The 24,318-nt window shown below is 38.7% G+C and overlaps 1 protein-coding gene, 1 non-coding gene and 2 pseudogenes across 5 annotated transcripts in view; 3 read left to right on the top strand and 1 right to left on the bottom strand.

Annotated features, from left to right (window-relative positions):
• Positions 1-4,948: 4,948 nt before the first annotated feature.
• On the bottom strand, positions 4,949-5,222 carry LOC118638584 (annotated as a pseudogene).
• A 1,372-nt stretch (positions 5,223-6,594) lies between these two features.
• GTF2A1 (general transcription factor IIA subunit 1) overlaps positions 6,595-24,318 on the top strand; it is a 52,597-nt gene continuing 34,873 nt past the window's right edge. For 2 of the 4 annotated variants that reach the window (XM_036274573.1, XM_036274566.1), the window contains exons 1-3: positions 6,684-7,036; positions 11,249-11,350; positions 21,872-22,076. In XM_036274573.1, coding sequence (XP_036130466.1) covers positions 7,007-7,036; positions 11,249-11,350; positions 21,872-22,076 — 337 coding nt within the window. In that variant the 5' untranslated portion in view covers positions 6,684-7,006. Of the gene's footprint in view, positions 7,037-11,248; positions 11,351-21,871; positions 22,077-24,318 lie in introns of all 4 variants that reach the window. The other 2 variants (XM_036274582.1, XM_036274591.1) reach the window with 2 other exon arrangements.
• On the top strand, positions 20,889-21,033 carry LOC118622579 (annotated as a pseudogene).
• LOC118622624 lies at positions 23,895-24,037 on the top strand. The gene has a single exon (XR_004958098.1). It is a non-coding gene; the product is annotated as a small nucleolar RNA SNORA79 (small nucleolar RNA).

Below are 24,318 nucleotides of genomic sequence, written 5' to 3'. Positions count from 1 at the left end.
AAGAAAAGATATTTTAGACTCCTTTTGTATTCAGTTGGACAATGATTGGAGATTTTATTTGGTTTAAACTAATGTTAGTCTTACCCTAGTCCTGAAGTCGGCAACATCTCCAAGGAGCTCTGATTCCTTTGGTAGAAAATGTTTTTCAAGATTCATAATCTGGGAGCAAGAGGTACTCAGGGATACTGCTGGGTCACTGTATTTAGGCCTTTTCATGACCTATGTATATTTTTATTAGCTAAAATATACAGAGTTTGGTTTTTTGTTGTTTTAAGAAAGAAGATTTTTCTTGCTCTTGACCTAGATTCAGAATAAGGCATTTCTCCAAGGTGTACTGGTCTTGAAGAACCATAATCTAGGTACTAAGTATACTCATTGCTACTAGGTTGGTTATTGTTTCTAGGCCTTTTCAGAACCGAGGTGGGGTGTATAAAAGACAAAATGCATCATGATACTTCTAATTCAAATTCAAGACTGCAAAATTTTTACTTATCCTCTTCTATCTTACATCTATATTTCCCTTCTTCTATGTTGGGAATCCTGCTTCTCAAGAATAATTGGGATGATATAATTCTTATAATTTACTCATTTTCTTGATCCCTTATTTCACATTAAAAAAAACCAAAAAAACAGAATACATGTACAAACATTAACAGCACCATATAAATACTAAAAACAGTGAAAAATATTTTTCATATTTCTTTTTGTCCGTAGAGAATATCCTACTATAGATATATAGTAAAATTAATGCATTTTAAAGTCACTTGGAAAACTTATTTTCCATGGATATTATGGAATATACTTTTACTTGATTTGCTCTATTTTATTTTCAGTTTTGGGATTTATCAAAAGACAATTTTGTTTCATAATTATGTGAAATATTTACTTCCAGAGTCAAATCCAAAAAAATATAGTTAAGTAAGTCTAGCCTCTATTCCTGTCTTCTCACAATATTTTCTACTTATCCTTATAAGTAACCCTCTTTTAAAAAAATTATATATATATGTCTACATATATATATGGTTTATCTTTACTTTTATTTGAAAAATGTAAGCAAGGGTATGTGTACACATTTTTATAGTTGCTCTTTTCTTAAACAGTAGAATACAAATAACAAATACTTTGCTTTTTACTTAACACTATCTCCAAAAGATCATTTACTAACGGTATATAGAGATATCCCTCACTCCTTGTTACAGTTGTGCAATACTTCATTGTTTGCAAGTACCATAGTTTACTCAGCCAATCTCCTTATATGCACCTGTGGGGTTATTTCTCTTATTTTAGTGTTACAATTAGTCCCACAGTGAATAGTCCCGGGCATAAGTCTGTTCATATTTTTTCACTATGTCTGTGTGATAGAGTCCTAAAACTGGTATTGATGAGTCAATGGCCAAATTCTAACTGGTAAATCAGCATTCAGCTTAAGAAGTCTTATTTCATGATAGCATATACTTTTTACATTTATATACAAAAGTGGTATATTCACCACTTGAGGTATAAAACTTTGGCCAAACTTCTTGTGAATAAATAAATCATTGGCCATTATCATCATTATTAAAATCTAATGGTAATGTTCCACAAAGTTTGAAAGAACTTTTCCTTGTTTTGATGTTGCTGTAGCTAGCTATTATTGTACACTTACCATAAATAATAAAAACATCCATTAAATACTTATTGAAGCACTTTCTGGTAACTTTAATCTTCCCTACAATCATAGGTGGTGGCTTTTATTACATCTTATCAACATGGAGAGGTTTAGTTACTGCAGAAGGTCACACAGAGAAGTAATGGTGAGTCAAGCCTTATTCCACAAAGACTCCACACTCTATGAATACTAAGGTGATTTATTTTTGTTAAGCCACCTGAAAATGGCTTACATTTTGATATACAGAAAATAACTGCAAGTTAATTGCTATTTTAAGACATAGAGTAACAATTTCAAACTACTGTAAAAGATAGAAGGCAGAAAATGAACATTTAAAAAAATTTTTTTTAATCTCTTAGAAGTAATTTGTGTGCTCAGCAATTTCTTCTTATACACTGCAAAATAATTGTTGCATGTGGAAATCAATGTGTGTGTGTGTGTTTGTAAAATCTTAAAAATGAGGTAAATCTGAATGTAATAAAAATTTTTTGGTAGGACTAAAACACATCAGTGCTAATATCTTGAATGAGTGCTGTAATTCTTCACTATGCTTTACAATGGGGACTTTGACTAGGATTAGTAAGTTTGAGACATAAGATCTTTTCTTTTTACCTTTGTATCTTCCAACGTGCCTAATACATATGAGTGTATAAAGGCTGTAAGATGCCTAACTATGCCAGATAGTTAACTTTATTTATTCACTTATTTAAGAATATGGAAGCTGAAGAGAAATCATATAATAAGATTTTAGTTTAAGCCAGTTTCCATGAGCAGTCTTTTTAGATTTGCTTTTTTTTTTGGGGGGGGGGGGTAAATTTAATAACTAAAGGATCACTAGACAGCCACATCCTCGCCTTGTCATTTATACCCCACACCCCTCAAATCTTCAATGTTGGTTACACAAAGGAGTGGAAAACAGCCCTTGGGGAGCATAGTCTCTCAGACATGGATTTGGGCACAAAAAGAGGTACGAAACTTAGCATCTCTTTCATTAAAATAAAGATAAAAACAAAAAACACTGAAGAATTTTTTAGGTAAAAAAAAAAAGCCTAAAATTCCCATAGCTGACTCAGGAGTAGATCTTAATCCTTCCACATAGAGAGATACCTTCATATCTGCAGATGTATCTTCTTCTTTCTTCGCATTGTTGCTTAAATAGTTATAAAACACTTAAATGTTTAGACATATAAGGTTTGTTGTTTATTTTGTTTACAGTCTATTAAAATTCATTCATTGATTTTTTTTCCCCCTTTTTTGTTTGGTAGTTACTCAGTTTTTAGGCAGAACATTAATATTATGAAAAAGAAGTAACTTTTTAATCTGCCAAATGAAAACAGTTTGAAGTTAAAAAGAGATTCATCACAAAGAAAGCACTATTATGTATTTATCTGTTTAAGTATATGGCTGTTACAAAGAATGAATTCACAAACTAAAAATCCAGTATAAATATCTCATATAGTACAAGGAATTGCTAATATTAGAAGGGTTAGTCAAGTTTTTGTGCACAAAGAAAAAGTTCAGATAAAAACAATTTAAATATGATTCTAAATCCAGTCTTACATGGGAGTTTTCTGTTCACTAATTTTCAGTTTTCTGAATGAAAGGGCTATAGCCTCCAAATTATTCAGACCCACTGTTTTAGCAAAAGATCAGAAAATGTCTCTTTCTGAAATTAAGCTGGCTGGGACACATATTTTGATTGAAGGCATATTATAGCTAAATGAGGATTGGAAAACAATGAATTGGAATGGAATCTATGATGGTTACTTAGATGCCAGGCATACTGGGAAGAGATCTGGGAAAACATTAATCAAGTGTGTAAGCATGTTGCGATTCACAGTATGTAGAGAGGCTGACTCAGGCCTCCAGGGAGCTTGAAGGTGTTCAGGAGGCCAGGATTGGGTTTTCTGCTTTTCTAATACGATAACTATATTCCATTATTTCTTAGGTCAGAACATACCTTTGACATCAATCCCTGCAGGAATAATTCTGTGGAGAGTAAATCTCATTGATTCTTCCCATGTCCTGTCTGCAATGGTCTCACTCTTAACTGTTGGCAAAACACTTGATCATTTAGTTAAGAATACCAGATGGTAGAATTAATGGAGGGGAAAGGGCCTTGTCTCCCCCTGGTTGCTAGTGGGAGTGGGATTCTTGCCACATCCTAAGGAATTTTCTGAGACTCACACGGGAGGATGAGATATGGTAGAAGGCTTTATTTCTGTGGAATTACACCCCTGGGTTTCCAAAGTCCCATTTCCCTTGGTCCAGTCATAGAAGAAGTGTATCAGGGGCTTCAGTAGAGCTAAAATCAGAACCAGTGTCCAGAGTTTCCTTTCCATGTTGGAGCTGGGTCCAGACCAGCATCAGGCTAGCTCAGCTCATGTTTTCCTCTGCAGTCCATTAGCCCATTGGTGTCATACAGGAGAATGCAAGGAGCCAAGAGTCCTGTGAGCCATGAGCCACAAGCGACTTCCTTTGTTTAGGGGATTATGTATTCCCAAATTTTCAGACTTGCAGTGGCCATACCCATTCTGGCCAACCATCTTTGTCCCCAGGTGTAACTAGTAGGCAAGTACCTTTCGTATGTCATCTCAACTTTACTGAGCATGCATCTATTTTCCCGTTGTTGGATCCTTTCCCCAAGAGATTAGCAGGGCATAGGCTGGTGGTTCCCTGGGGAGTACAAAGTTGCAGGAAGCTGCCCAAATGACATGCTTATAATGTCTGACCTTCCCTCTTTGCTCCTCTATTATTAATAACTAGCTAATTACAATGGTATTAGTACAGAATAAAACAAAGTGGAAGGTGAGGGATTCCATGTGCAAACAGTTGGTAGTATGCATAATAATGAAGTAATAAGAAGTCCTCTTTACTGCAGTGAAATTGACCAGGAATGGTATAACTTTCCAGGCTGATGGTCAGCTGAATATTAACTGAATTACAAATGTTGACAGAATCACAATTTTATATAATATATCAAGAATACTATTATTTCCACCCTGGCCAGTTTGGCTCAGCGGTTAGAGCATCGGCCTGCGGTCAGGAGAGACCCGGGTTCGGTTCCCGCTGGGGGCATGTACCTCGATTGCGGTTTGTCCCCAGCCCTGATTGGTCGTGCGGGTGGCAGCCACTCGATGTGTCCCTTTCACGTCGATGTTTCTCTCTCTCTCCCTCCCACTCTATCTGTGCAAGGAATGGAAAAATGTCCTCGGGTGAGGATAAAAAAGAATACTATTATTTCCTATGCATTTTTTAAAACCCAAAATGTGTTTATTGGGATGTTTCCCCACTCATCCTGACTCGAGGTGCTTTTAGTGCTGCTTCCTTCTGAAGGAGCATCCTTCTCTAAGCCTTGCTTTTTTTTTTTCTTCTCCTGTTGGCTGACAGAGGACAGTGGAGCAACCAACATACAAAACTACTGTTTGTACATGGCTAAAGATGGTGGTGATTTTATAGCATTCTGGGCACTTCACATCCATAAAATGGAAATTGGGGCTCTGCACCAGGAACTTCTTCTTGTGTTTCCTTATTTCTTCTGGAGAGGGATGAAGGAGACCCTAGCGAGAGGCATGTTGTGGGGAAGACACTACCAGCAGAAAGGCTCCTGTATTTTTAAAAAGTATCCCAAACACGCAGCCCTGTAGGGAACTGAGAAGCAACTTGAGTGTTGAAAGGAGGATCATATGTCTTAAAAGAAATCTCAAGGTTAATAGATATTTTTATACCTGTTCACAAACCTATCCACAACTTCCCATTTTCTGAGTATTACTGGCCTCTGCTTTCGCTGATCTCTTCCTGACAGGCTGCATCTGCTCCTCTCTATAGGAGGATGTCCGTATTCTTCAAACCTGGTTTCAGCAGCACAGAACTTTTTCTTTGTCTTTGTCTTTGAGGATAAATTCCCTCACTCATGCAGACTACATTCCATGTCTTGAAATTCCTAAGGGCAGAAAAATTAGGTACTGTAAATTGTGCCTTCTAAACAGAGCATTCTCTGTTCTGCTTAAAATGTTGACATAAAGATGGGATTTAGCCTGAGCAAAGTAGGTCAAATGCACTCCAATTAATAGACACTTTCTGCCAGCTCTCTCGCAGCGAGAGGGCATGTGAGTTGGTGGGTTGAGACAAGTATTTCAGACATTAATCAATACATACTGGCCATGTGGAGTCGCAGAAGTGCTTGGTTTTTCTTGGCATTTCCACCACTGAGAGAAATCACTTAAAAGTAGGGGCCAGTCCTTGGGGGAACTTAAATCCAGAAACTTTTAAAGTTCTGGTGGAGACGAACTCGGTCGACTTCAGAGGTATTTAATTCTGGAATGTGTTAACAGTAACAAATCAGCTTTCATCACCTTTAGAACACGGACACAACTTTGCAAGCGAAAGGCCCACACTGAGCTACAGGCGCCACAGCCTCTGAGCGCGGAGTCCAACCAAGCTCTCAGCCTAGGGATGACTCCGCATTTAAAATTCTGCCCCCGTCCCAGCGCGCCAGGGACCGGAAGCTGGGCCACGTGACCTGCCCTCCGCGGCCATTCCTAACGAGGCAGCCGCCACCACCCCTTCCACATTTCCTAGTTCCTCCATTGCGGGGAGGTGCAGAAAACGCCTGACAGGAGGCGGTCCCAGCGGCACTGAACTCGAGCGTCGCCAGAATTCACGCTTTTTCCATCTGTGGTTTGCAAGCCCCTTTTACCAAAAGAGCTGCCCGAGACATCCGCCTGGGTGCCAACCACGTGACCACAAGACTTAAGAGGAAGCCACGATCCTACTACACTACTCCAGTCCCCAGACTCAGCCCGATCAGCCCCCTCCCGAGCGCGTGACGACGCGGCTCTCGCGGTGTCTCGCACTCAGCCCCGCCCACCTCTGCCCCCGCCCTTTCCGCCCCGCCCTCCCCCTCCGCCCTGTGTCTCGGCGGCAGCGGCGGCGGCGGCGGCTCGCGCAGCTCGTTGGCTCACTATATAAAGGGAAGAAGCGGGCGGACCGGACGGCTGGAGCTGCAGCCGGTGGCGGCAGCGGCGGTGTGGGGAGCGGCGACCGGTGGTGGTTCCCTTCCTTGGCGCGGGGTGGGGAGTGGGCAACGCCCCCCGGACCCCCTAAGGGTCTAGGCTCTTTTTTTTTTTTTTTAAAGGGCGATTCTCGAGATTTTTAGCTTCGGGAGGACTGCCCCCCTCCTCCTCTCACCGCTCCCCTCTACTTCAGGATCAGATTTTATTTTTAAATTCCCCCCCAGTCTTGCGGTGGCTTGCTTGGGTCACCCTCCGGTGTTTTGGCTTCTTTTCTTTTTTTTGATTTTTGTTTTTATCTTGTTTTCTCGGGGTTGCCCCCCTCTTGTTTGTGTTGTGTGTGGAAATGGCGAACTCGGCAAATACAAATACCGTGGTAAGGACGTGGTTCGGTGGCCGGCGGGGGCTTCGTTCAGGCGGCAGCAACGGCCGGACCGGGCGGGGGTGGGGACGGTGGCGACTCCCGGCCTCGACTCTCCCCAGCCGCCCGCGCGGCCGCCGCCGCTTCCCGCCTCCCGCCTCGGGCGGAGCGGGCCGGGGCGCCGGGCGGGGGGGCGCCGGGGGCTCGCGGCGGCGGGAGGGCGGGGGGCGCCGGCGGGGCCTGGGGCCGCCGCGGGGCGGTCCGGGCCGCGGAGGCCGTTGGGCAGGGGCGAACGCGTGGCCCCGGCCCCAGACCCCGGCCGCCGGGAGGGAGGGCGGGAGGGGAGCCGGCGCTTCCCCTCGAAGTCGGCCCGGCCGCGCTGGCGCGAGAAGGGCTCCCCGAGGACCCTCAAAACCAGAACCGCGCCTGGGGAATTGGGCGAATTCCCAAGACCACCGTGATCCACTTTAATGCAGTGGAAGGCTCATAGCTACTTTGGGGGTTACTTTGGGTGTTTCTGGCAGTCGTGCTTAGGGAGCCTTCACTGGGGCCATTTTATGTTAAAAAAAGAGGACGAAGGTTGAAAAGCACTTTATCTCGGTTCCTTTCGAATCGGTAAAATGGCGAAGGGGAAGCAAAACCCCCATGGTATCTCCGACTAGCAAAAGCACCAAAGCAAACAGAAAAAGCCTGCAGTGGTCAAAAATGTCCCAGCTTTCGCCTTGAAATTTGCCTACTTCTCCCCGTTTGTCCCTTTTTGGTTACTTGCGATCACGTAGGTTTGCAAAAAGCAGTCACATAAATAACCTTTTCAGTCACCAACGCAATGTGATCACTAGTGCACCCCACTCTTATTTTTATTGTGACAATAAAACACGTTTTTGCCCGGTCCCAAATGCCGCAGACAAGCCCGCGGCCGCCCGACTCCGTACCGTTGGCGACTCGGGTCGATCCATCATGGCTGCGGCCGCTTACCCTGCTTTTCAGTCCCTGAGCCTTGTGGTCCTCCTCCCTTTGGCTGCCCTGTTTATATAGAGCCATTGCCGCTCTCTAATATAGACTCTGCCAGGATGGGAAGGTGCTTTTCAGGCCTACGTCACCGCCTCTCCATTTAAACACCAGATCCGGCTTTAAATAGTGAGAGCTGCTGAGAGCGGGGCTGGGAGGTGCGTGCTCCCTGGGCGAGTGGCAGGCTCGTGCAGAGCTCAGCTCAATTCTAGATCCTTTCCTTATACTATAATTTCGCACTAAACGGAGGCTGCTTTCAGAGCCCTACGTTTTTGTTTTGATGCAGCAGCTGGGATGGGATTTGCCGTCTTTGTTAGGAGAAAATAAAATTGCTGTCCCTTTGTATTTTATTTTTATTTTTTTATGTAGAATTTTAGCTCAGAGGTCTAAACATTTTGTATTAGAAGATATGTGTATATTATTGCTGGGAATTTTAAAAATTGCCTTCTATGTTAACTGTTAGACGCAGAAGACTTGACTTTGTTAGTATTTTGTTCATCAAGTATTCAGGAAATATGTTAGAAGTATAATTCCTAGTATTTCATTATGCTTTTCTGTAATAAATATCAAAAAGATGATGCTTTTCAAAGAAATAGATTAAATGCCCAAAGCTTCAACATAGGATCTTATGTCCACAATACGTTTATGTATAGGAAAATTGTGAGTAATGAGAGTGAGGTGGCTTCTGCAAACTAGATTTAAAAAAATTAAAGTTCTATTTATATGGTGTTTTTATTGCAATATAGAAATTAATACAATTTATTTTTTAATATTGTACCAAGGGGCTAATACTGGAAAGGAACCTTCTAATTAATCATTAGATAATGCACTATGACCCTTTAAGCTTGGAATATCTGTGTATTGAAAACCAGGATAAACATCCTAAATTTGAATTTCATAAAAGGCAGAAACTTTGGCTCAAGTTTAGCATTTTAAATAATAATTTGGAAATTACTTCAAATAGTGCTGTGTACCCCCATACTTTTAAAAACTTAAGTATTTTGAGGGTTTTTCAATTTATGAACAGTTCCTCCTGACTTATTCTTTATATATGTGCTTCATGAAGAATACATATTACCCTTCCTTCAGCTATAATGTTTATTAATTCATTAATTGGTCAATTTGGGGTAATTTACTTGTGGGTGACCTCTTGACCAACTACTTTAGAAATGTATATTTGTAACTTAGTAGTTAAATCTACAGATAAGGTGATACCCACAGCCATGTTTGCTTTCCTTATGTATAGAATTGGAATGTTACAATAAGAGTAGGCACTGTAGAGATGCACAGTTTATACATGAATAATTTAAAGTTCACAGAGGCAGGTTAGGCAAAATAAAAAAGCAAATTAGTGAATAGAACAGCAAAGGTGAGAACCCAGATAAATGAATTGTCTTTCTGGTTGTAATGAAAAGGAACAAGTAGTTCTTAATTTTTGCCAGGCAGGGGCACATTTTCTTAGAAGATTGCGTTTGCTTATGAGAGCAAACCATTGGTTTTATTGGGTAGCCAGTAAATTTACCTTAAGCAAGATATAGACCACAAATAATGGCAAAGCATTAAAAAAAGGCTGTTAATCTTAACTCTGTGTGGTAATGGATAGGAATTTTAACAAGCTTTTTTATCACTCTGACATGCAAACCTCCTTTTGTCTAACATTAGGATGTGAACAAATTGTTCTGTTCTCCAACTTTGATGGTTTCAGTTACCAGTGGTCAGTTGTGGTTCAAAAATATTAAATGGAAAATTCCACAAATAAACAATCATAAGTGTGAAATTTCCCACCACTCTGTACTACCCAAAACATAAATCATACCTTTGCCCAGTATCCATGCTGTATATGCTACCCTCTCATTATTGACTGTTCCAGTATCAAAGTGCTTATGTTCCGCTAACCCTTATTTTACAAAAGAATGATCTCAAAGCAAAAGAGTAGTGCTACTGGCATTTTGGACATGCAAAAGAAAAGCTGCAAAGTACTTTAAGTGAAAAAGTGAAAGTTCTCAACTTTAATAAAGTAAAATGTGTGCTGGGGTTACTAAAATCTACAAATTAATCTCAAGTTGTGGAAAAGGAAAAAGAAATTTGTGCTAGTTTTTCTGTTGTACCTCAGACTGCAAAAGTTACGGCCACAGTGTGTGATAACTGCGTAGTGAAGGTGGAAAGGCATCAAATTTGTGGGTGGAATTTTGGGGAAGTTTTTCAAAAATTAAATTTTAGGGGGAGGAAGAGACCACATTAACATAAGTTGTATTATAGTGCAGTTGTTTTATTACTAGTTGTTGTTAATCTCTTACTGTGCCTAATTTATAAATTAAGCTTTATTATAGGTATGTATTGTATAGGAGAAAACATAGTATATGTAGGGTTAAGTGTTGTCCATGGTCTTAGGCATTCACAGGGGGTCTTGGGCCATATCCCCTGTGAATGAGGGGATACATTATACTTTTAGAAGTGTTTCTCATTTTATCCTTCTGGCAACCTTCTAGAAGCCAGCTTATCCCTCTACCCCCAAGTAATACCAATAATAATAGTAATAATAATAATTTAAAAACTAAACATCAAGGTTATTCATGATTTTGTTCCATAGCATCAACTGAGCATTAGTAGAATGAGAGACATTTTGGGAAAGAGATCAGCATGCTTTGTTCCTCTGGGATTCTGAGGCCTGTTATTGTGGGTATATGAATAGTTTAATGGGATAATCTTAAAAGTATAGACTGGGCAACAAAAACAGAGGTTAGGAAACAACAACAGTGAAAAGTTAGGTGATTTTAAAATTTGAATAGTCACTGGGTTCAGATTATATCCAGGCAAATGACTGTAGTATGTACGGTTCTCTAAAGTGTACGACTGTGACAGGCTTTTAAGATATAATAGGGGTCAAACCAGATGTAATAGGAACCAGACGTAGCAACCCAAAAAGCATTGGATCACATTAGGTGTTTTGACTACAACATAGGAAATTAAAACTGGAAATTATATGACCTTGTATGTGTAAGGACTTTTTCTGTATGAATTGCATTAGTCTTAAAACTTTTATTAAAATATGCCTTCACCAAATAATCCAGTGTAACCAAGGTAATGACATTTTCTAGGATGGCCATATCTTTAAGTTGTATCTTCTAAAATAAATTGTAGGTAGTTGGAGACATTATTGTATTACATTAAATTTGTGAAAATGATCTTTTCCAACCGTCTTTTATTTTTCATTTAAAGCCTAAATTATACAGATCTGTGATCGAAGATGTTATTAATGATGTGAGAGACATCTTTTTGGATGATGGAGTTGATGAACAAGTTCTGATGGAACTGAAAACTGTGAGTTTACCCCCCCACACCACACCACTTAAAAAAAAATTATCTTTAGCCAGAGACTAATTCATAATAATTTTTCCATAGGATGGACATTTGACCTTGTTGCAGGAGTATAGTTAAGTGAAGGTTACTTGTTTTAAATCCCAATTCTGCCATCATTCTTCCTCTCACCTTCGGCAAACTACTTATATTTCTCTTTTCTCATATGTGAGATGGGAATTAGTAGTACTTATCGTGAAGTTTGTTTTGAGGATTAAATGTAGTAACCGTATAAAGCTTAGCACAGTGCCTGGCAATAGCATAGCATTAGCTATTTTTAATGGACAGTTAGTAATGTACATTTATGGTTTAATTGATATATCTATCAGGTTTTTTTTTTTTATGGTTTTAATGTACTGATGTACTGTATTCTAAAATTTGTTTATGTTGTGGAGATTGAATAAGTGTTTGAAAAAGAATTTCATGTTCTTGAGTATGATTCTTTATTTTGGCCCTGAAATGTGGGATTTATCATATATTTTAATTTGGGAATTGGTTTTCTGTCTTTTGAATTTTCTTGGATTTAAGCAGAAATATTTAGATATTTTGTTTAGCATCTTGGTGGTGTAATGACTCATGAAATTGTGGAATATATTTGCCTTATTGCTCAGGACAATGGTTCTCAAAGTATGGTCGGTGGACTTCTTGGGTTTTACCAAGGCTCTTTCAAGGACCATGAAGTTGACCAAATGCCCAAATCCAAATAATCAGTTTGTCACATTTTCAGTAAAAGTGTTCTGTGAAAAGTGAGTAGTTCTGCTCTCAACTCAAATGCACATGTGCTGTTCCTTGCGATAACTATTCCATATGCAGCAAAAATTATTTATATATGCTCCCCATTTTGACGTGCTAAATGTCAAAAAGGTGTTTACTTAAGGTCAAGATGAGATTAGTGTCCATGTTAAGAATTGCAAATGTCTGATATTCTATAATGGAATGTGTTAACATTTGACATATCTGCATAATTCACTGAGCTCTTATTTCCAAATGACCAATGCATGATTTTGCAGAATCAGTTCAAAGTGAAAGATAAATTAATGGATTTTAATTGAGGAGTATGTTAGGTTCATTGGTATATGGTTTCAGATTCTACATTGCAAGCTAACTTTTAAGAAACCATCACTTAAAATACTTTTTCCTTTCCCAGTTACTTGGCTGTGGGAAGGCAATTTCCTTCACATGCTTGAATCAAAGTGTCAGAGTGAATGCAGAAACAGATATGAGACACTAGCTATTTTTCCTTAAGCTATTTCTCACTAAATTTTATTTGGTACATATAGTTATTTTCATTAAAAGCCTTGGCCAGTTTGGCTCAGCAGTTAGAGAATTGGCCCACGGACCAAAGGTCTCGGGTTCAATTCCCGGTCAAGGGCATGTACCTGGGTTGCAGGTTTGATCCCTGGCCCTGGTAGGGGTCATTTGGGAGGCAACCAATTGATGTCTCTCTCTCACATTGATTCCCCCCCCCCCCCACACACACACACATATTTCCTTCCACTCTATAATAAAGTCAATGGAAGGGTATCCTTGGGTGAGGATTAAAAAACAACAACAAAAAATTTATGTTAATAAGTAATGGCTATGTTATTTTTATTTATTTTTATTTTATTTTTTTCTTTATTGGTTTTAGAGAGAGAGGAAGGGCGAGGGAGAGAGAGATAGAAGCATCAATGAGAGAGAACATCAATTAGCCACCTCCTGCATGCCCCCCATTGGGGATTTGGCCCACAACCTGGGCATGTGCCCTGACTGGGAATCGAACCAGCAATCTCTTGGAGTGTGGATCACCGCTCAACCACTGAGCCACACTGGCTGGGCGGCTATGCTATTTTTAAATGAATTAGTAAACATTAAAAAAACATTTTTTTTTTTTTTTAAGTCCTGATCCAAGGATATGTTCATTGATTTTCAGAGAGAGAGAAAGAAACATTAATTAGTTGCCTCCCCTATGCCCGGACTCTGGGCATCAAACGCACAGCATAAGTATGTACCCTGACCAGGAATCAAACCCACGACCTTTTTGTACAGGACCACAACACTCCAACCAACAGAGCCACCCAACCGAGGATAGTAAACATTTTTTTTTTTTCAATCTTAGTTATAATTTCATAAAAGTTCTTTGAGACCTCAGTAATTTCTGAAAGTGATAAAGGATCCTGAAACCAAAGCATTTTAAAACTTCTGGGTTAAAAATTGGGCTTTGAGCTCATTTAGAACTATGTACAAATAAGTTATCACAGTTAATGAATGCTAAGGGACATATGTCATGATCTTTATCCACTCAGTGGAAGTGTGGAGGCTGCAATTTAGAAACTTACAAGTAAATCTCACCTTTATTATGATGATGAAATATATCTTAGAGTGTTTAGGCATTTTATTCTGGGCAACTTCTGTATAGTTTTTTCAATAAGAACCTGCCTATGTGAGGAAGCAAAAATATATAGGTTTAAGTGAGATGAGGAGATAATTATCTTGAGAGAAATGTAATGGTTACTAAAACTGAAAAGTTGTAAAACTACAAGTGAAAGAATGCCAACTTTGAGACATGAGTTGGAAGAAGTACAGTATAAACTGCTCAAACAACATAGAATATCTCAGAAATGAATAAGAAGAAAATAAACTTAATTTGGTTTCTTTGTTTTATATGGAGTGAATATTTTACAATTTATGTTATACTCATAAAATTTTTTCAGTTATCCTCCTTCTGTGATCTTATGTAGAAGGTATGATACTTTTAGGTGTAGAAAATCAATTCCAAAGACTTTAATTTACCCCAGGTCAAACTAGTGTTCAGTCCAGATTGTTTGTTATGTACTCTTGCTTTTCACAAAGTCTGGAGAATTGGTTTTAAATACTGATCACAGTAGAATAAGGCATTCTCTCCACAAAGAGAATGAGCTGTCTTTGAGACCAAATAGCTCCACCTGCATTTTTATTACATTTGACTTTTTATTTATTTTTTATTCTCACTCAAGGATATATTTCTCTTTATCTTCAGATAGAGTGGGAGGGAGAGAGAGAAGAACATCGATGCGAGAGGGACACATCCACTGGTTGCCTCCCACATGACCCTGACCAGGGCTAGGGACAAACCGCAACCGAGGCACGTGCCCTTGGCCAGAACTCAACCTGCGCCTTATTGGACCATGGGCAGACGCTCTACTGCTGAGCCAAACCAGCCAGGGCACATTTGACTTTTTAAATATATGTATACACATACATATACACATACACACATACATATATACATACACATATATGTATAGTATATAGTATAGAATGTGTAAACAATATATTTACATATGTTTTACAGGTTATACACTAACATTTTATGGTTGGTTGTTTTTTTTTTTTTTTAATCCTTACCTGAGGATATTTTTCCATTTATCTTCAGATGGAGTGTGAGGGAGAGAGAGAGAGAAACATCGATGTGAGAGAGACATATTGATTGGTTGCATCCCACACGACCCAACCAGGGCTGGGGACTGAACCGAAACTGAGGCACATACCCTTGACTGGAATTGAACCCATGCCTCCTTGGTCCAAGGCCAACACTCTAACTGCTGAGCCAAACTGACCAGGGCTAATGGTTGTTTTTTTTGTTTTTTGTTTTTATCCTCACCTGAGGATATTTTTCCATTTTTTGTTCAGATAGAGTGGGAGGGAAAGGGAGAGAGAGAGACATCAATGTGAAAGGGACACATGTTGTTGCCACCCGCACGACCCAACCAGGGCCAGGGACAAACTGCAACCAAGGTATGTGCTCTTGGCGGGACCTGAACCCAGGTCTCTTTGGACTGCAGGCTGATGCTCTAACCGCTGAGCCATACCGACCAGGGCTAATGGTTGGTTTTTAATTACACAAATTGTGACTTAATTCAACTTTGAATCCCCAGTTTCTTCCACAGTGCCTGGCATATGTGATTGGCATTCAGTAATTATTTAATTTAACTGGTTAATGACAAATGTGGCCCTGGATGGTGTGGTTCAGTGGTTAGGGCGTTGGCCCATGCACCAGAGTGTCACGGGTTTGATTCTTGGTCAAGGTCATGTACCTGGGTTGCAGGTTTGATCCTCAGCCCCGGTCAGGATGCATGTAGGAGGTAACCAATCGATGTCTCTCTCTCTTTTTTTTCTCTCCCTTCCACTGTCTAAAAATCAATAGAAAAAATATTCTTGGGTGACAATTAACCAAAAAAATTAAATAAAATAAAAAATGTGACTCCAGAATCTAACTGAACAAAGTAGTTCAATATTTTTATTATGTTTTCTTTTTAAATGGGGCATACTTTCCTATTCTGGGTTGGTTGTAAGTGGACTAAAAATAAAACCGTTAGATTTAAATGAGTTTGATATTCTAATTCTCTGCGCTAATTTCTTCAGGATCTCATTAGAATTTCCAGAATGTGTCCTAGTTTTAACATTTTGACAGCCACCACTATCTAATAGAACTTTCTGTGGTGATGCTCTCCATTATGGTAGCCATTAGCCCCATATGGCTATTTAAGCACTTGAAATGTGGTTAGTGGGACTGAAATGAATTTTTATTTAATTATAATTCGTTTCAATTTAAATTGTCATATGTGGTTAGTGGCTACTGTAGTGGACCCTGCCGGTTTAGACATTCTTGCTAATAAAAACTAATACTAATTTTATAATTTATGGTTTATAAAGGACTTTGTCATTAGTCCCAGCTCCTTCCTCCTTTTGGGCATTTCACACACTTTCATCAAAAGCTTCCATATGGCTTTGAGGGATTCATTGGTGAATTAGATTATGAATTAAGATGAGTAATGAGAGCACATGTAATTTGATGTTTTCAGGGGTGGGGAATGTCTTGCCCACAGGCCATGTAAGGCCTGAGCAATCAATACCAGCTAACATCACACGTCTTACCAAATTAGCCTGATCAAATATAGCAGGCTAATTTTTATGTTGATAATTATGTATAGCCCAAGAATGCTGTTATAAATATCCAAATGGCCCTTGGCAGAAAAAGGTTCCCCACTCCTCTAGATAATGCATGAAGGGAGGTGATTAAAAAAAAAATTCAACCTTATTCTCGAGGTCATTTCTTGAAACACTGTGGGCCTACTTTACTGTGTAGACTATGGGAGATAGAAAGGGCATAAAAAACATAGTCTTCATTTTCAGTAAATCTATATTTGAATGTAAATTGTGTGGGAATGATAGTCTACAAATCCTCTTAAAGTGAATGATAAAATCACCCTGATTTCTAGACTGTCATACCTAACCATATCCAAACAGCAAGCACTATGGGAAATATACAACATAGCCTTTCTTCTCAGTAAAACAAAGTAAGAAGACTTTCCTCAATTTGAAGACAAATCTGAAATTCAGTTTATCTGCCTCTAGATCAGGTTTCTCAACCTTGGCACTACTCACATTTTGGACCTAATCTTTGTTGGAGAGGGCTGTCCTATTCATTGTAAGATGTTAGCAGCCTGACTGGCCTCTGCCCACTAGATGCCAGTAGCACCCCTTAGTTCTGACAACCCAAAATGTCTCCAGACATTGCCAATGTCCTGGGGCGGGAGGGCGGCAAAACCATCCCTGATTGAGACCCACTATTCTAAATATATTCTAATTATATATAAATACTTGGATTATAGGTTGAATAATTTATTGTTCTACTTCATTTGCCTTTGGGGGAAGCTCTTTTCCCAAACATCATTTCTAGGGAGGCAAGAAATGCAGTTCTCTTATGTTTTATCCAGTAGCTAGATGTTTTGTGAAATTAGGAGAATCCTTCAGAATTTCTAGCCCATAATACTGCCAGGAAGCAGTAGATTTAATCACATTTTAATAGGTCAGTAAATAGACCCAGATGGAGTATATTTTGACAGAGTCATTTCACAAGTGATAGAGACTTGAACTTAGGTTTTTTTGTCACCAGATGACATATATAATACTTATCAGTAAAAAGGAAGGTACCAGTGTTGTGACTAGACCTGTTCTGATAGCAGCAGTACAATTTAGAGGTCAGAGTTTATGCCAGAATTGGGATTAGGGTGAGGCAAGTGAGATGTCTAAGATAAAAAATTTAAAGGACTTTTCATTGTTCACTCTCAGGGTCCAACCCTTACTGTGAATACTGGAGGCAGACTGCCTGGATTGTATCCCAGTTTTGTGTGCTATTAGTTGGTGGTGATAAATAAATTACATAACCTCGTGTACCTTGAGTTCTTTTTTTCTGTAAAAAGATAATAATAATACCTATCTTACCGGATTTTTTGTGTGAAAAATGAGTCTGTACATAAATTTATTTACAAAGTAAGAATTTAGTAGTAGTCTAGTGAGAATGGTATACAGAGGTACATCTGAATCATTGGGGAAACAGAAAATGAATTTTCTCCATGTCTGATTTCAGAGAATTGGCAAAGATTGCTGAAGTAGGGTTGCCTGAAACAATAGCTACTGTGTTGGCAAAAAGAGTACTAGAAAGGAGGAGAAAAAAGGGTTTTTCCTATTGTCTAAGCAAAATAAATAAATAACAATTTGATATTCTTTGTGGTCTTCAGCAGTTTTAATATGATTACTGTTGCCCAAACAGTGTTACATTGTTTATTTTAAATAGCTAATATTTAAACAAGAGAATATTTTGATAAAAAAAATTATACACACATTGCTGTGTATGAACTGAGAAATATGCCCACTGCTTTGGATTCTGGCCGGAGAGATGTGATTGATACTTTGCTTGCACCCAGGTCAAACTAACCAGGATAATTCATCATGACTGATGTCTTTTCTTGTTACTGTTTTTTTTTTTAAGGAATAGTGTTTAATATCCAGTGGTCTGATCTGGATGCAGTAAGCTGGGATTTTAATTTTAGAAAACAAAATTTAATATATAACTTCTGTTTACATTTAATATAAATGTAATAAATTCTTATTCCTGGAGGGGGAGGGGGTGGTGAAATTGAACATTTAACTAATTTGAACTTTACATTATTTAATATTACAAGATTAATGCTAAATATTTATATGGTACTATTCTTGTATTTTTTACATTACCTAGAACAGTATTTGGTACTTAGTAAATATCAATTCTCAGTGGACTGCTCCAACACTCCTTTCCTTGCATCCCCGAAAAGCAGTTGAAAATGTGTGGGGCCATATTTGCTTATTGTGATGTCTAGCGAACACCTTTGGCATTTAGTAGGTTAGAGCCAGGAATGTTGCATTTTATGTACACTTCCCAGCAGTACTACCCTGCACAGAAAGAATTGTCCTGCTCCAAATGTCAGCAGCATCTTAAAGAGAAACAGTATTCTAGAAAACAGTAGTTTGTTTTCTCATTTTTACTTTGTATTAATAGTAAATATCTGGTAAATTCTTGGTCATTTCATCAGCTCCCAAATAAGACATAGTTTCTGCCCTGAAGGAGTTCTTTAATAGAGATGGTAGACTGCATGTGTAAAGTATAACAATATTTTTTTGAATTTTTAAAATTGATTTTTAGAGCGAGAGAAAGTGGGGGGAGAGAGGGAGAGAGAGAGAGAAACATCCATGAGAGAGAGAAACATTGATGGGTTGCCTTCTGTATGCACTATGACCGGGCATTGAACATGAAACCCAGGCATGTACCCTGACTGGGAATCAAACTGGCAACCTTTTGGTGCACAGGACAACACTCCACCAACTGAGCCACTCAGCCAGATAGAAGCAAGGTTTTATAGAATGCATTATGTCCCTATTTGGTACTGTGTGCTATGCTAGGTGCCCACTTTACAGAGATGAGCCAGGCACAACGTGGGCTCTCAAAAAAAGAAAAAAGTCCTTTGTAACCCTAGGAAGAACCCTAGGTGTTTTTATTTTATTCTCACCCAAGGACATTTTTGCATTTATCTTCAGATAGAGCAGGAGGGGGAGAGAGAGAGAGAGAGAGAAACATCAACTTGAGAGACACATTGACTGGTTGCCACCTGCACGACCCCAGCCGGGGCTGGGGACAGACTGCACCCAAGGTAAGTACCCTTAGTGGTAATCGAACCCGGGACTCTCTGGTCCGTGGGCCGACTCTCTAACGTCCGAGCAAAACCGGCCAGGGCGAACCCTAGCTGTTTTTAATCTGCAGTTTATAGAGACTTAGATTTATTAGCTGAAAGTAAGTTTGGAAGTATAATCTAATCCAACTTGTACTCTTTTAGATGAGGAAAATGCCCAAGAAAGATAAATTATTTGTCCACAAAGCCAATTAGTGGCCAGACCAGAACTAACTGGATTCCTGATTTCTGGTGTAATGCTCTAATATTACCACAACTGTAGTTATAATAATTAACATCTATTGAGCACTGACTTTATGCTAGACTGTGATACATGTTTTGTATAGATACTTTGTTTAAGCCTTACAACAACTCATTAGACAGATATTGGTATTGTCTCTGTAAGAATAGTCTTCAATCAAGTCTAAATACTAAACCTACTACGGGAATAGTTGCTCTGGGAAATGGACCTTTAGTTTACCTTTTTTTTTTTTTTTTTTTTATCCTCACCCGAGGATATTTTTCCATTTTTTGTACAGATAGAATGGGAGGGAGAGAGAGTGAGAAACATCAACGTGAAGGGACACATCGAGAGGCTGCCACCCGCACGACCAAACAGGGACGGGGACAAACTGCAACCGAAGTACGTGCCCTTAGCAGGAACCGAACCCGGGTCTCTCCGGACTGCAGGCCGACGCTCTAACCGCTGAGCCAAACTGGCCAGTGCTAGTTTACCTTTTTATTAAGTCATTAGAGATGTGCTGAAATTGTTAGTAGCATGTAGATACAAATCTAGAACAGGTAGAGTTATTAGGGGATTATAAAAATCTCTGTAAGTATGGCAAAGGGAACTTCTTAAAGGATCTGATAGAAGCCTTGGGTGATTTAGGCAATATCCCAAGATTAGATTCTAGGGGAGAAAACAAAGTATATATAGATCCTTGTGTACAAAATGACTGAATTAAATTTCATTTATATGTTTTAAGGAACAGTTTGTGACTTTCTTTTCTATTTATTAAAAATCTATGGATTGATTTTTAGAGAGAGAGAAAAAAATTTCTTGTTCCACTTATTTGTGCATTCATTGATTGATTCTTATATGTGCCCTGACCAGAGATCAAACCCACAAGCTTGGTGTATCGGGATGATGCTCTAACCAACTGAGCTACCTAGCCAGGACTAGTTCAGGACTAGTTTGTGACTTTGGCAATTGCTTACAAGGCTTGAGGCTATCTTGATTAAACACTACTTGGTGGAGAAGAAACGTGTTAGGGAGAAGGATTGTATTAGAGAGACATTGACCGGTTGCCTCCCGCATGACCCTGACCAGGGCTGGGGAGGAACCACAACCAAGGTACATACCCTTGACTGGAATTAAACCTGCGACTCATTGGTCCACAGGCCAAGGCTAACTGCTGAGCCAAACTGGCCAGGGCCTGATTTTTTTTTTTTCCCCTGTCACAGAAATTCTCTTAAGGTGCAATGAGAAAAATAGAACCTCCTGGCATTGGGCAAGGAGACACCTGATTGGTGGTGTTGCTCTTATATCAATCAGGGGCAAAGCAGATGTACGGTCCTTGGTTCATCCTAGCCTGATGCCTATATTGGTGGCCAGAGCTGTTTCATGCCTGAGGCACATTTAAAAAAAAAGAAAGAAAAATAGAAGTGCTAAGCAGAAAAAAATCGTCAATCCTTGTCATAATGGTAGAGGAGGGAAGTTGAGAATACCTGTAAAAGCATTAGGCATTTTTGAGTTGTTTTTTTTTTTCCTTATGTTGGGCTTTTTTAACTTGAGGATTACCTCTGTAATGTTTCTCATTGTTCAGATAAAGAGAGGATGTATTTGTTTTGTATGTTTTTCTAAAAAATATTTTTTCTTTATTGATTTGAGAGAGAGAGAGAGACATCGAAGAGAGAGAACATAGATTGGCCGCCTCCTGCATGCCCCCCACTGGGGATTGGGCCCACAACCTGGACATATGCCCTGATTGGGAATTGAACCAGCGACCTCTTGGTGCATGGGTTGACACTCAACCAGTGAGCCACACCGGCTGGGCTGTTTTGTATGTTTTTTTAAGAGTTAGAAAACATTGTATTAAGGAAATATTTTCATAAAAATAGTTAATAGATTTGGTACAAAAAGGGTTTTCTTTGATTACTAAAAATTTGCTTTTATGAGAGAATCTGCCTAGTAACTAAGGAATTACTGTAGAAAGTTTGTTGAAGATATCAAAAGAAACAAAAATTCTTTAGGTACTGTATAAGGTAGCAAAAATAAGGTTAGATATTTAAAAAGTTTTTATTATTTCCTACACTTGGGTAAGAATTAGAGATTGATTTTTATTTTTATTTATTTTTTGGTGGTTGTATCAGTTTTGAAAATGGAAGGATTTTATACACAGACTAATAAATAAGATGTTAAGTCCAGACATACCTTTCCTGACTTTCACTTAGAAATCTTTAATGTTCTTTGCCTTAGCTATGGGAGAATAAACTAATGCAGTCTAGGGCAGTAGATGGATTCCATTCAGAAGAGCAGCAGCTTTTATTGCAAGTTCAACAGCAGCATCAAACCCAGCAGCAGCAGCATCACCATCACCACCACCACCAGCAAGCTCAACCACAGCCTAAGGTACCTCAGCAAGCGCAGACTCAGCAGGTCCTTATTCCTGCGTCACAGCAAGGTGAGACTGGAAATGTTTTCCTGCTTACAACTTGGAAATGAAATTTGTCATTTTCAAAGAAGAGAAATACTCTGGGTTTCTCCTTTCTATTGGTTGAGGACGATATACGTGTTTGTATTAATAAATAACTTTGTATAAAATGTGAATCCTATTTTATAGTAAAGGTAAGGAATTCACTAACTGAAAGCCTAACATACTCAGATAAGTCTATTGATACTTTCTTTTGAAAAGACTACCTAATGGTGGATTTTCTAAAATAAGTCAGCTCTATAAAGGTTTGTTTCATTGTTTTATATAGTAAAATTATAGTATGCTTTCTTTATGAAACTGAGTTTTTCCTTCAAAGACATATTTAAGTTTAGTCTTTATAAATATATCTTAAACATTAGATTATTTTTGTAACTATACTTTGGCAATCTGAAATTTCAATTCTCTAGTAATTTATGTAAGTCTAAATTGAACTAGATTTCTGTTTTTTTATTAATCTTCACCTGAGGATATTTTTTCCATTGAGTTTTAGAGAGAGTGACAGGGAGGTGGGGGCGGGGAGAGAAACACCAATGTGTGAGAGACACATCGATTGGTTGCCTCTCTCACGACCCTGACAGGGCTGGGGATCAAACCTGCAACTCAGGTACATGTCCTTGACTGGAATCTAGCCCGTGACCCTCTGGTGTGCAGGCCAATAATCTAACCACTAAGCTACATCGGCCAGGGTTGAATCAGATTTCTTTTAAGTGAAGAGTGTATATGTAACATGCCTTCATTTATATTACTTGCTTTTAAGGTAAGAAAAAACAAGTATTTAAAGACTGTGTCCATACTGCTTTATACTTTGCAAGTCATTTTATAGATTTTGTTTTTATTATTAGATTTTTTTTTAATTATTTTTTTTTATCCTTACCCGAGGACATTTTTGCATTTATCTTCAGATAGAGTGGGAGGGAGAGAGTAGGGAAGAGAGAGAGAGAAACATCGATGTGAGAGAGACACACCGAGTGGTGCCACCCACACGACCCCAACCAGGGCCAGGGTTAAACTGCAATCGAGGTACATGCCCTTAGTGGGAATCGAACCCGGGACTCTCCGGTCCACAGGCCAACACTAACTGCTGAGCCAAACTGGCCAGGGCTAGATTTTTTTTTTCACTGAATCCTTAACAAGGGCTTTGTGAAGTAGCTCTTAGAACATTTCAAAGCTCGGGAATATCTGGACCCTGAAAAGGCTAAAAAGCTTTATTCATTACATATAGTAAGTTTTCTTGTCATGACAAACATCTAGAGTAGTCCTCCCTTATAAGCAGTATTGCTTTTCTCAGTTTCAATTACCTGTGGTCAACTGTGGTTCGAAAATATTAAATTGAAACTTCCAGAAGTAAATAGTTCACAAATATTAAATTGTGTGCCTATCTGAGTAGCATGATGAAATCTCGAGCTGTCCTGCTTTGTCCTGTCTGGGATGTGAATCATGCCTTTGTCCAGTGATCCATGCTGTATATGCTATATATGTAGTAGCTCTCTTGGTTATCAGATCATATCCCCGCAAATAAAGATGGACTACTGTATTTAATTATAAAACTTCCTGGGCACTTGAGTTTTGTAAATTCTGTTATTGGAGAGGGGAATGAAGGTAAATATAAAGATTATTTTAAGGTAACTGTTTAGTTACCTATTTGCCTCATTTGAGAGTATATAGATGGCAATGCACAGTAGAGAAATGTTTATCTGGATTATTGTACTGTTTATATCAAGTAAGACTTCTAATACTTGCTTTTATTCTATACCTTCCATCAAATAATTTTATCCTTTTCATCTGTTTTGATGACTGTTCCTCCTATTGTCTTCAAGCCTGGCACTAGGATTTTAGGTCATCATAAATTAAATTTGATTTTCTTCACTCAGAGAACATTAAGATAATGGCATTATCTGTTTGTTCTCTGAAATTTGCGGAATCAAACACTTAATTCCTTTTATACTTAAGTAATGTTGCCATTTTTTATTTGTATTTTTCAGAAGTTGGTGGAAGTAACAAGATTCTAGCTACTGTCAAATTGAGAGAAAAAGGGCGATGTAGATTAAAAAGAACACACAAAAACTAGTTTTAACTTCTTGAATTAATTCTTAATGGGTTAATCACTCATTCCAACAGTAATATTATGTCAATAAAATCGTTACTTCTAAGTTAGCAAGATAGTTTCAGTTTACGAAGGCACAGAAATGTATATGTTTAGGTGATAGATTTC

The sequence above is a fragment of the Molossus molossus genome, unplaced genomic scaffold, assembly GCF_014108415.1.
Source record: "Molossus molossus isolate mMolMol1 unplaced genomic scaffold, mMolMol1.p scaffold_m16_p_1, whole genome shotgun sequence".
Taxonomy (NCBI): Eukaryota; Metazoa; Chordata; class Mammalia; order Chiroptera; family Molossidae; genus Molossus; species Molossus molossus.
The sequence above is the reverse complement of the archived record's forward strand: the minus strand, read 5'-3'. Positions and strand labels throughout refer to the sequence as shown.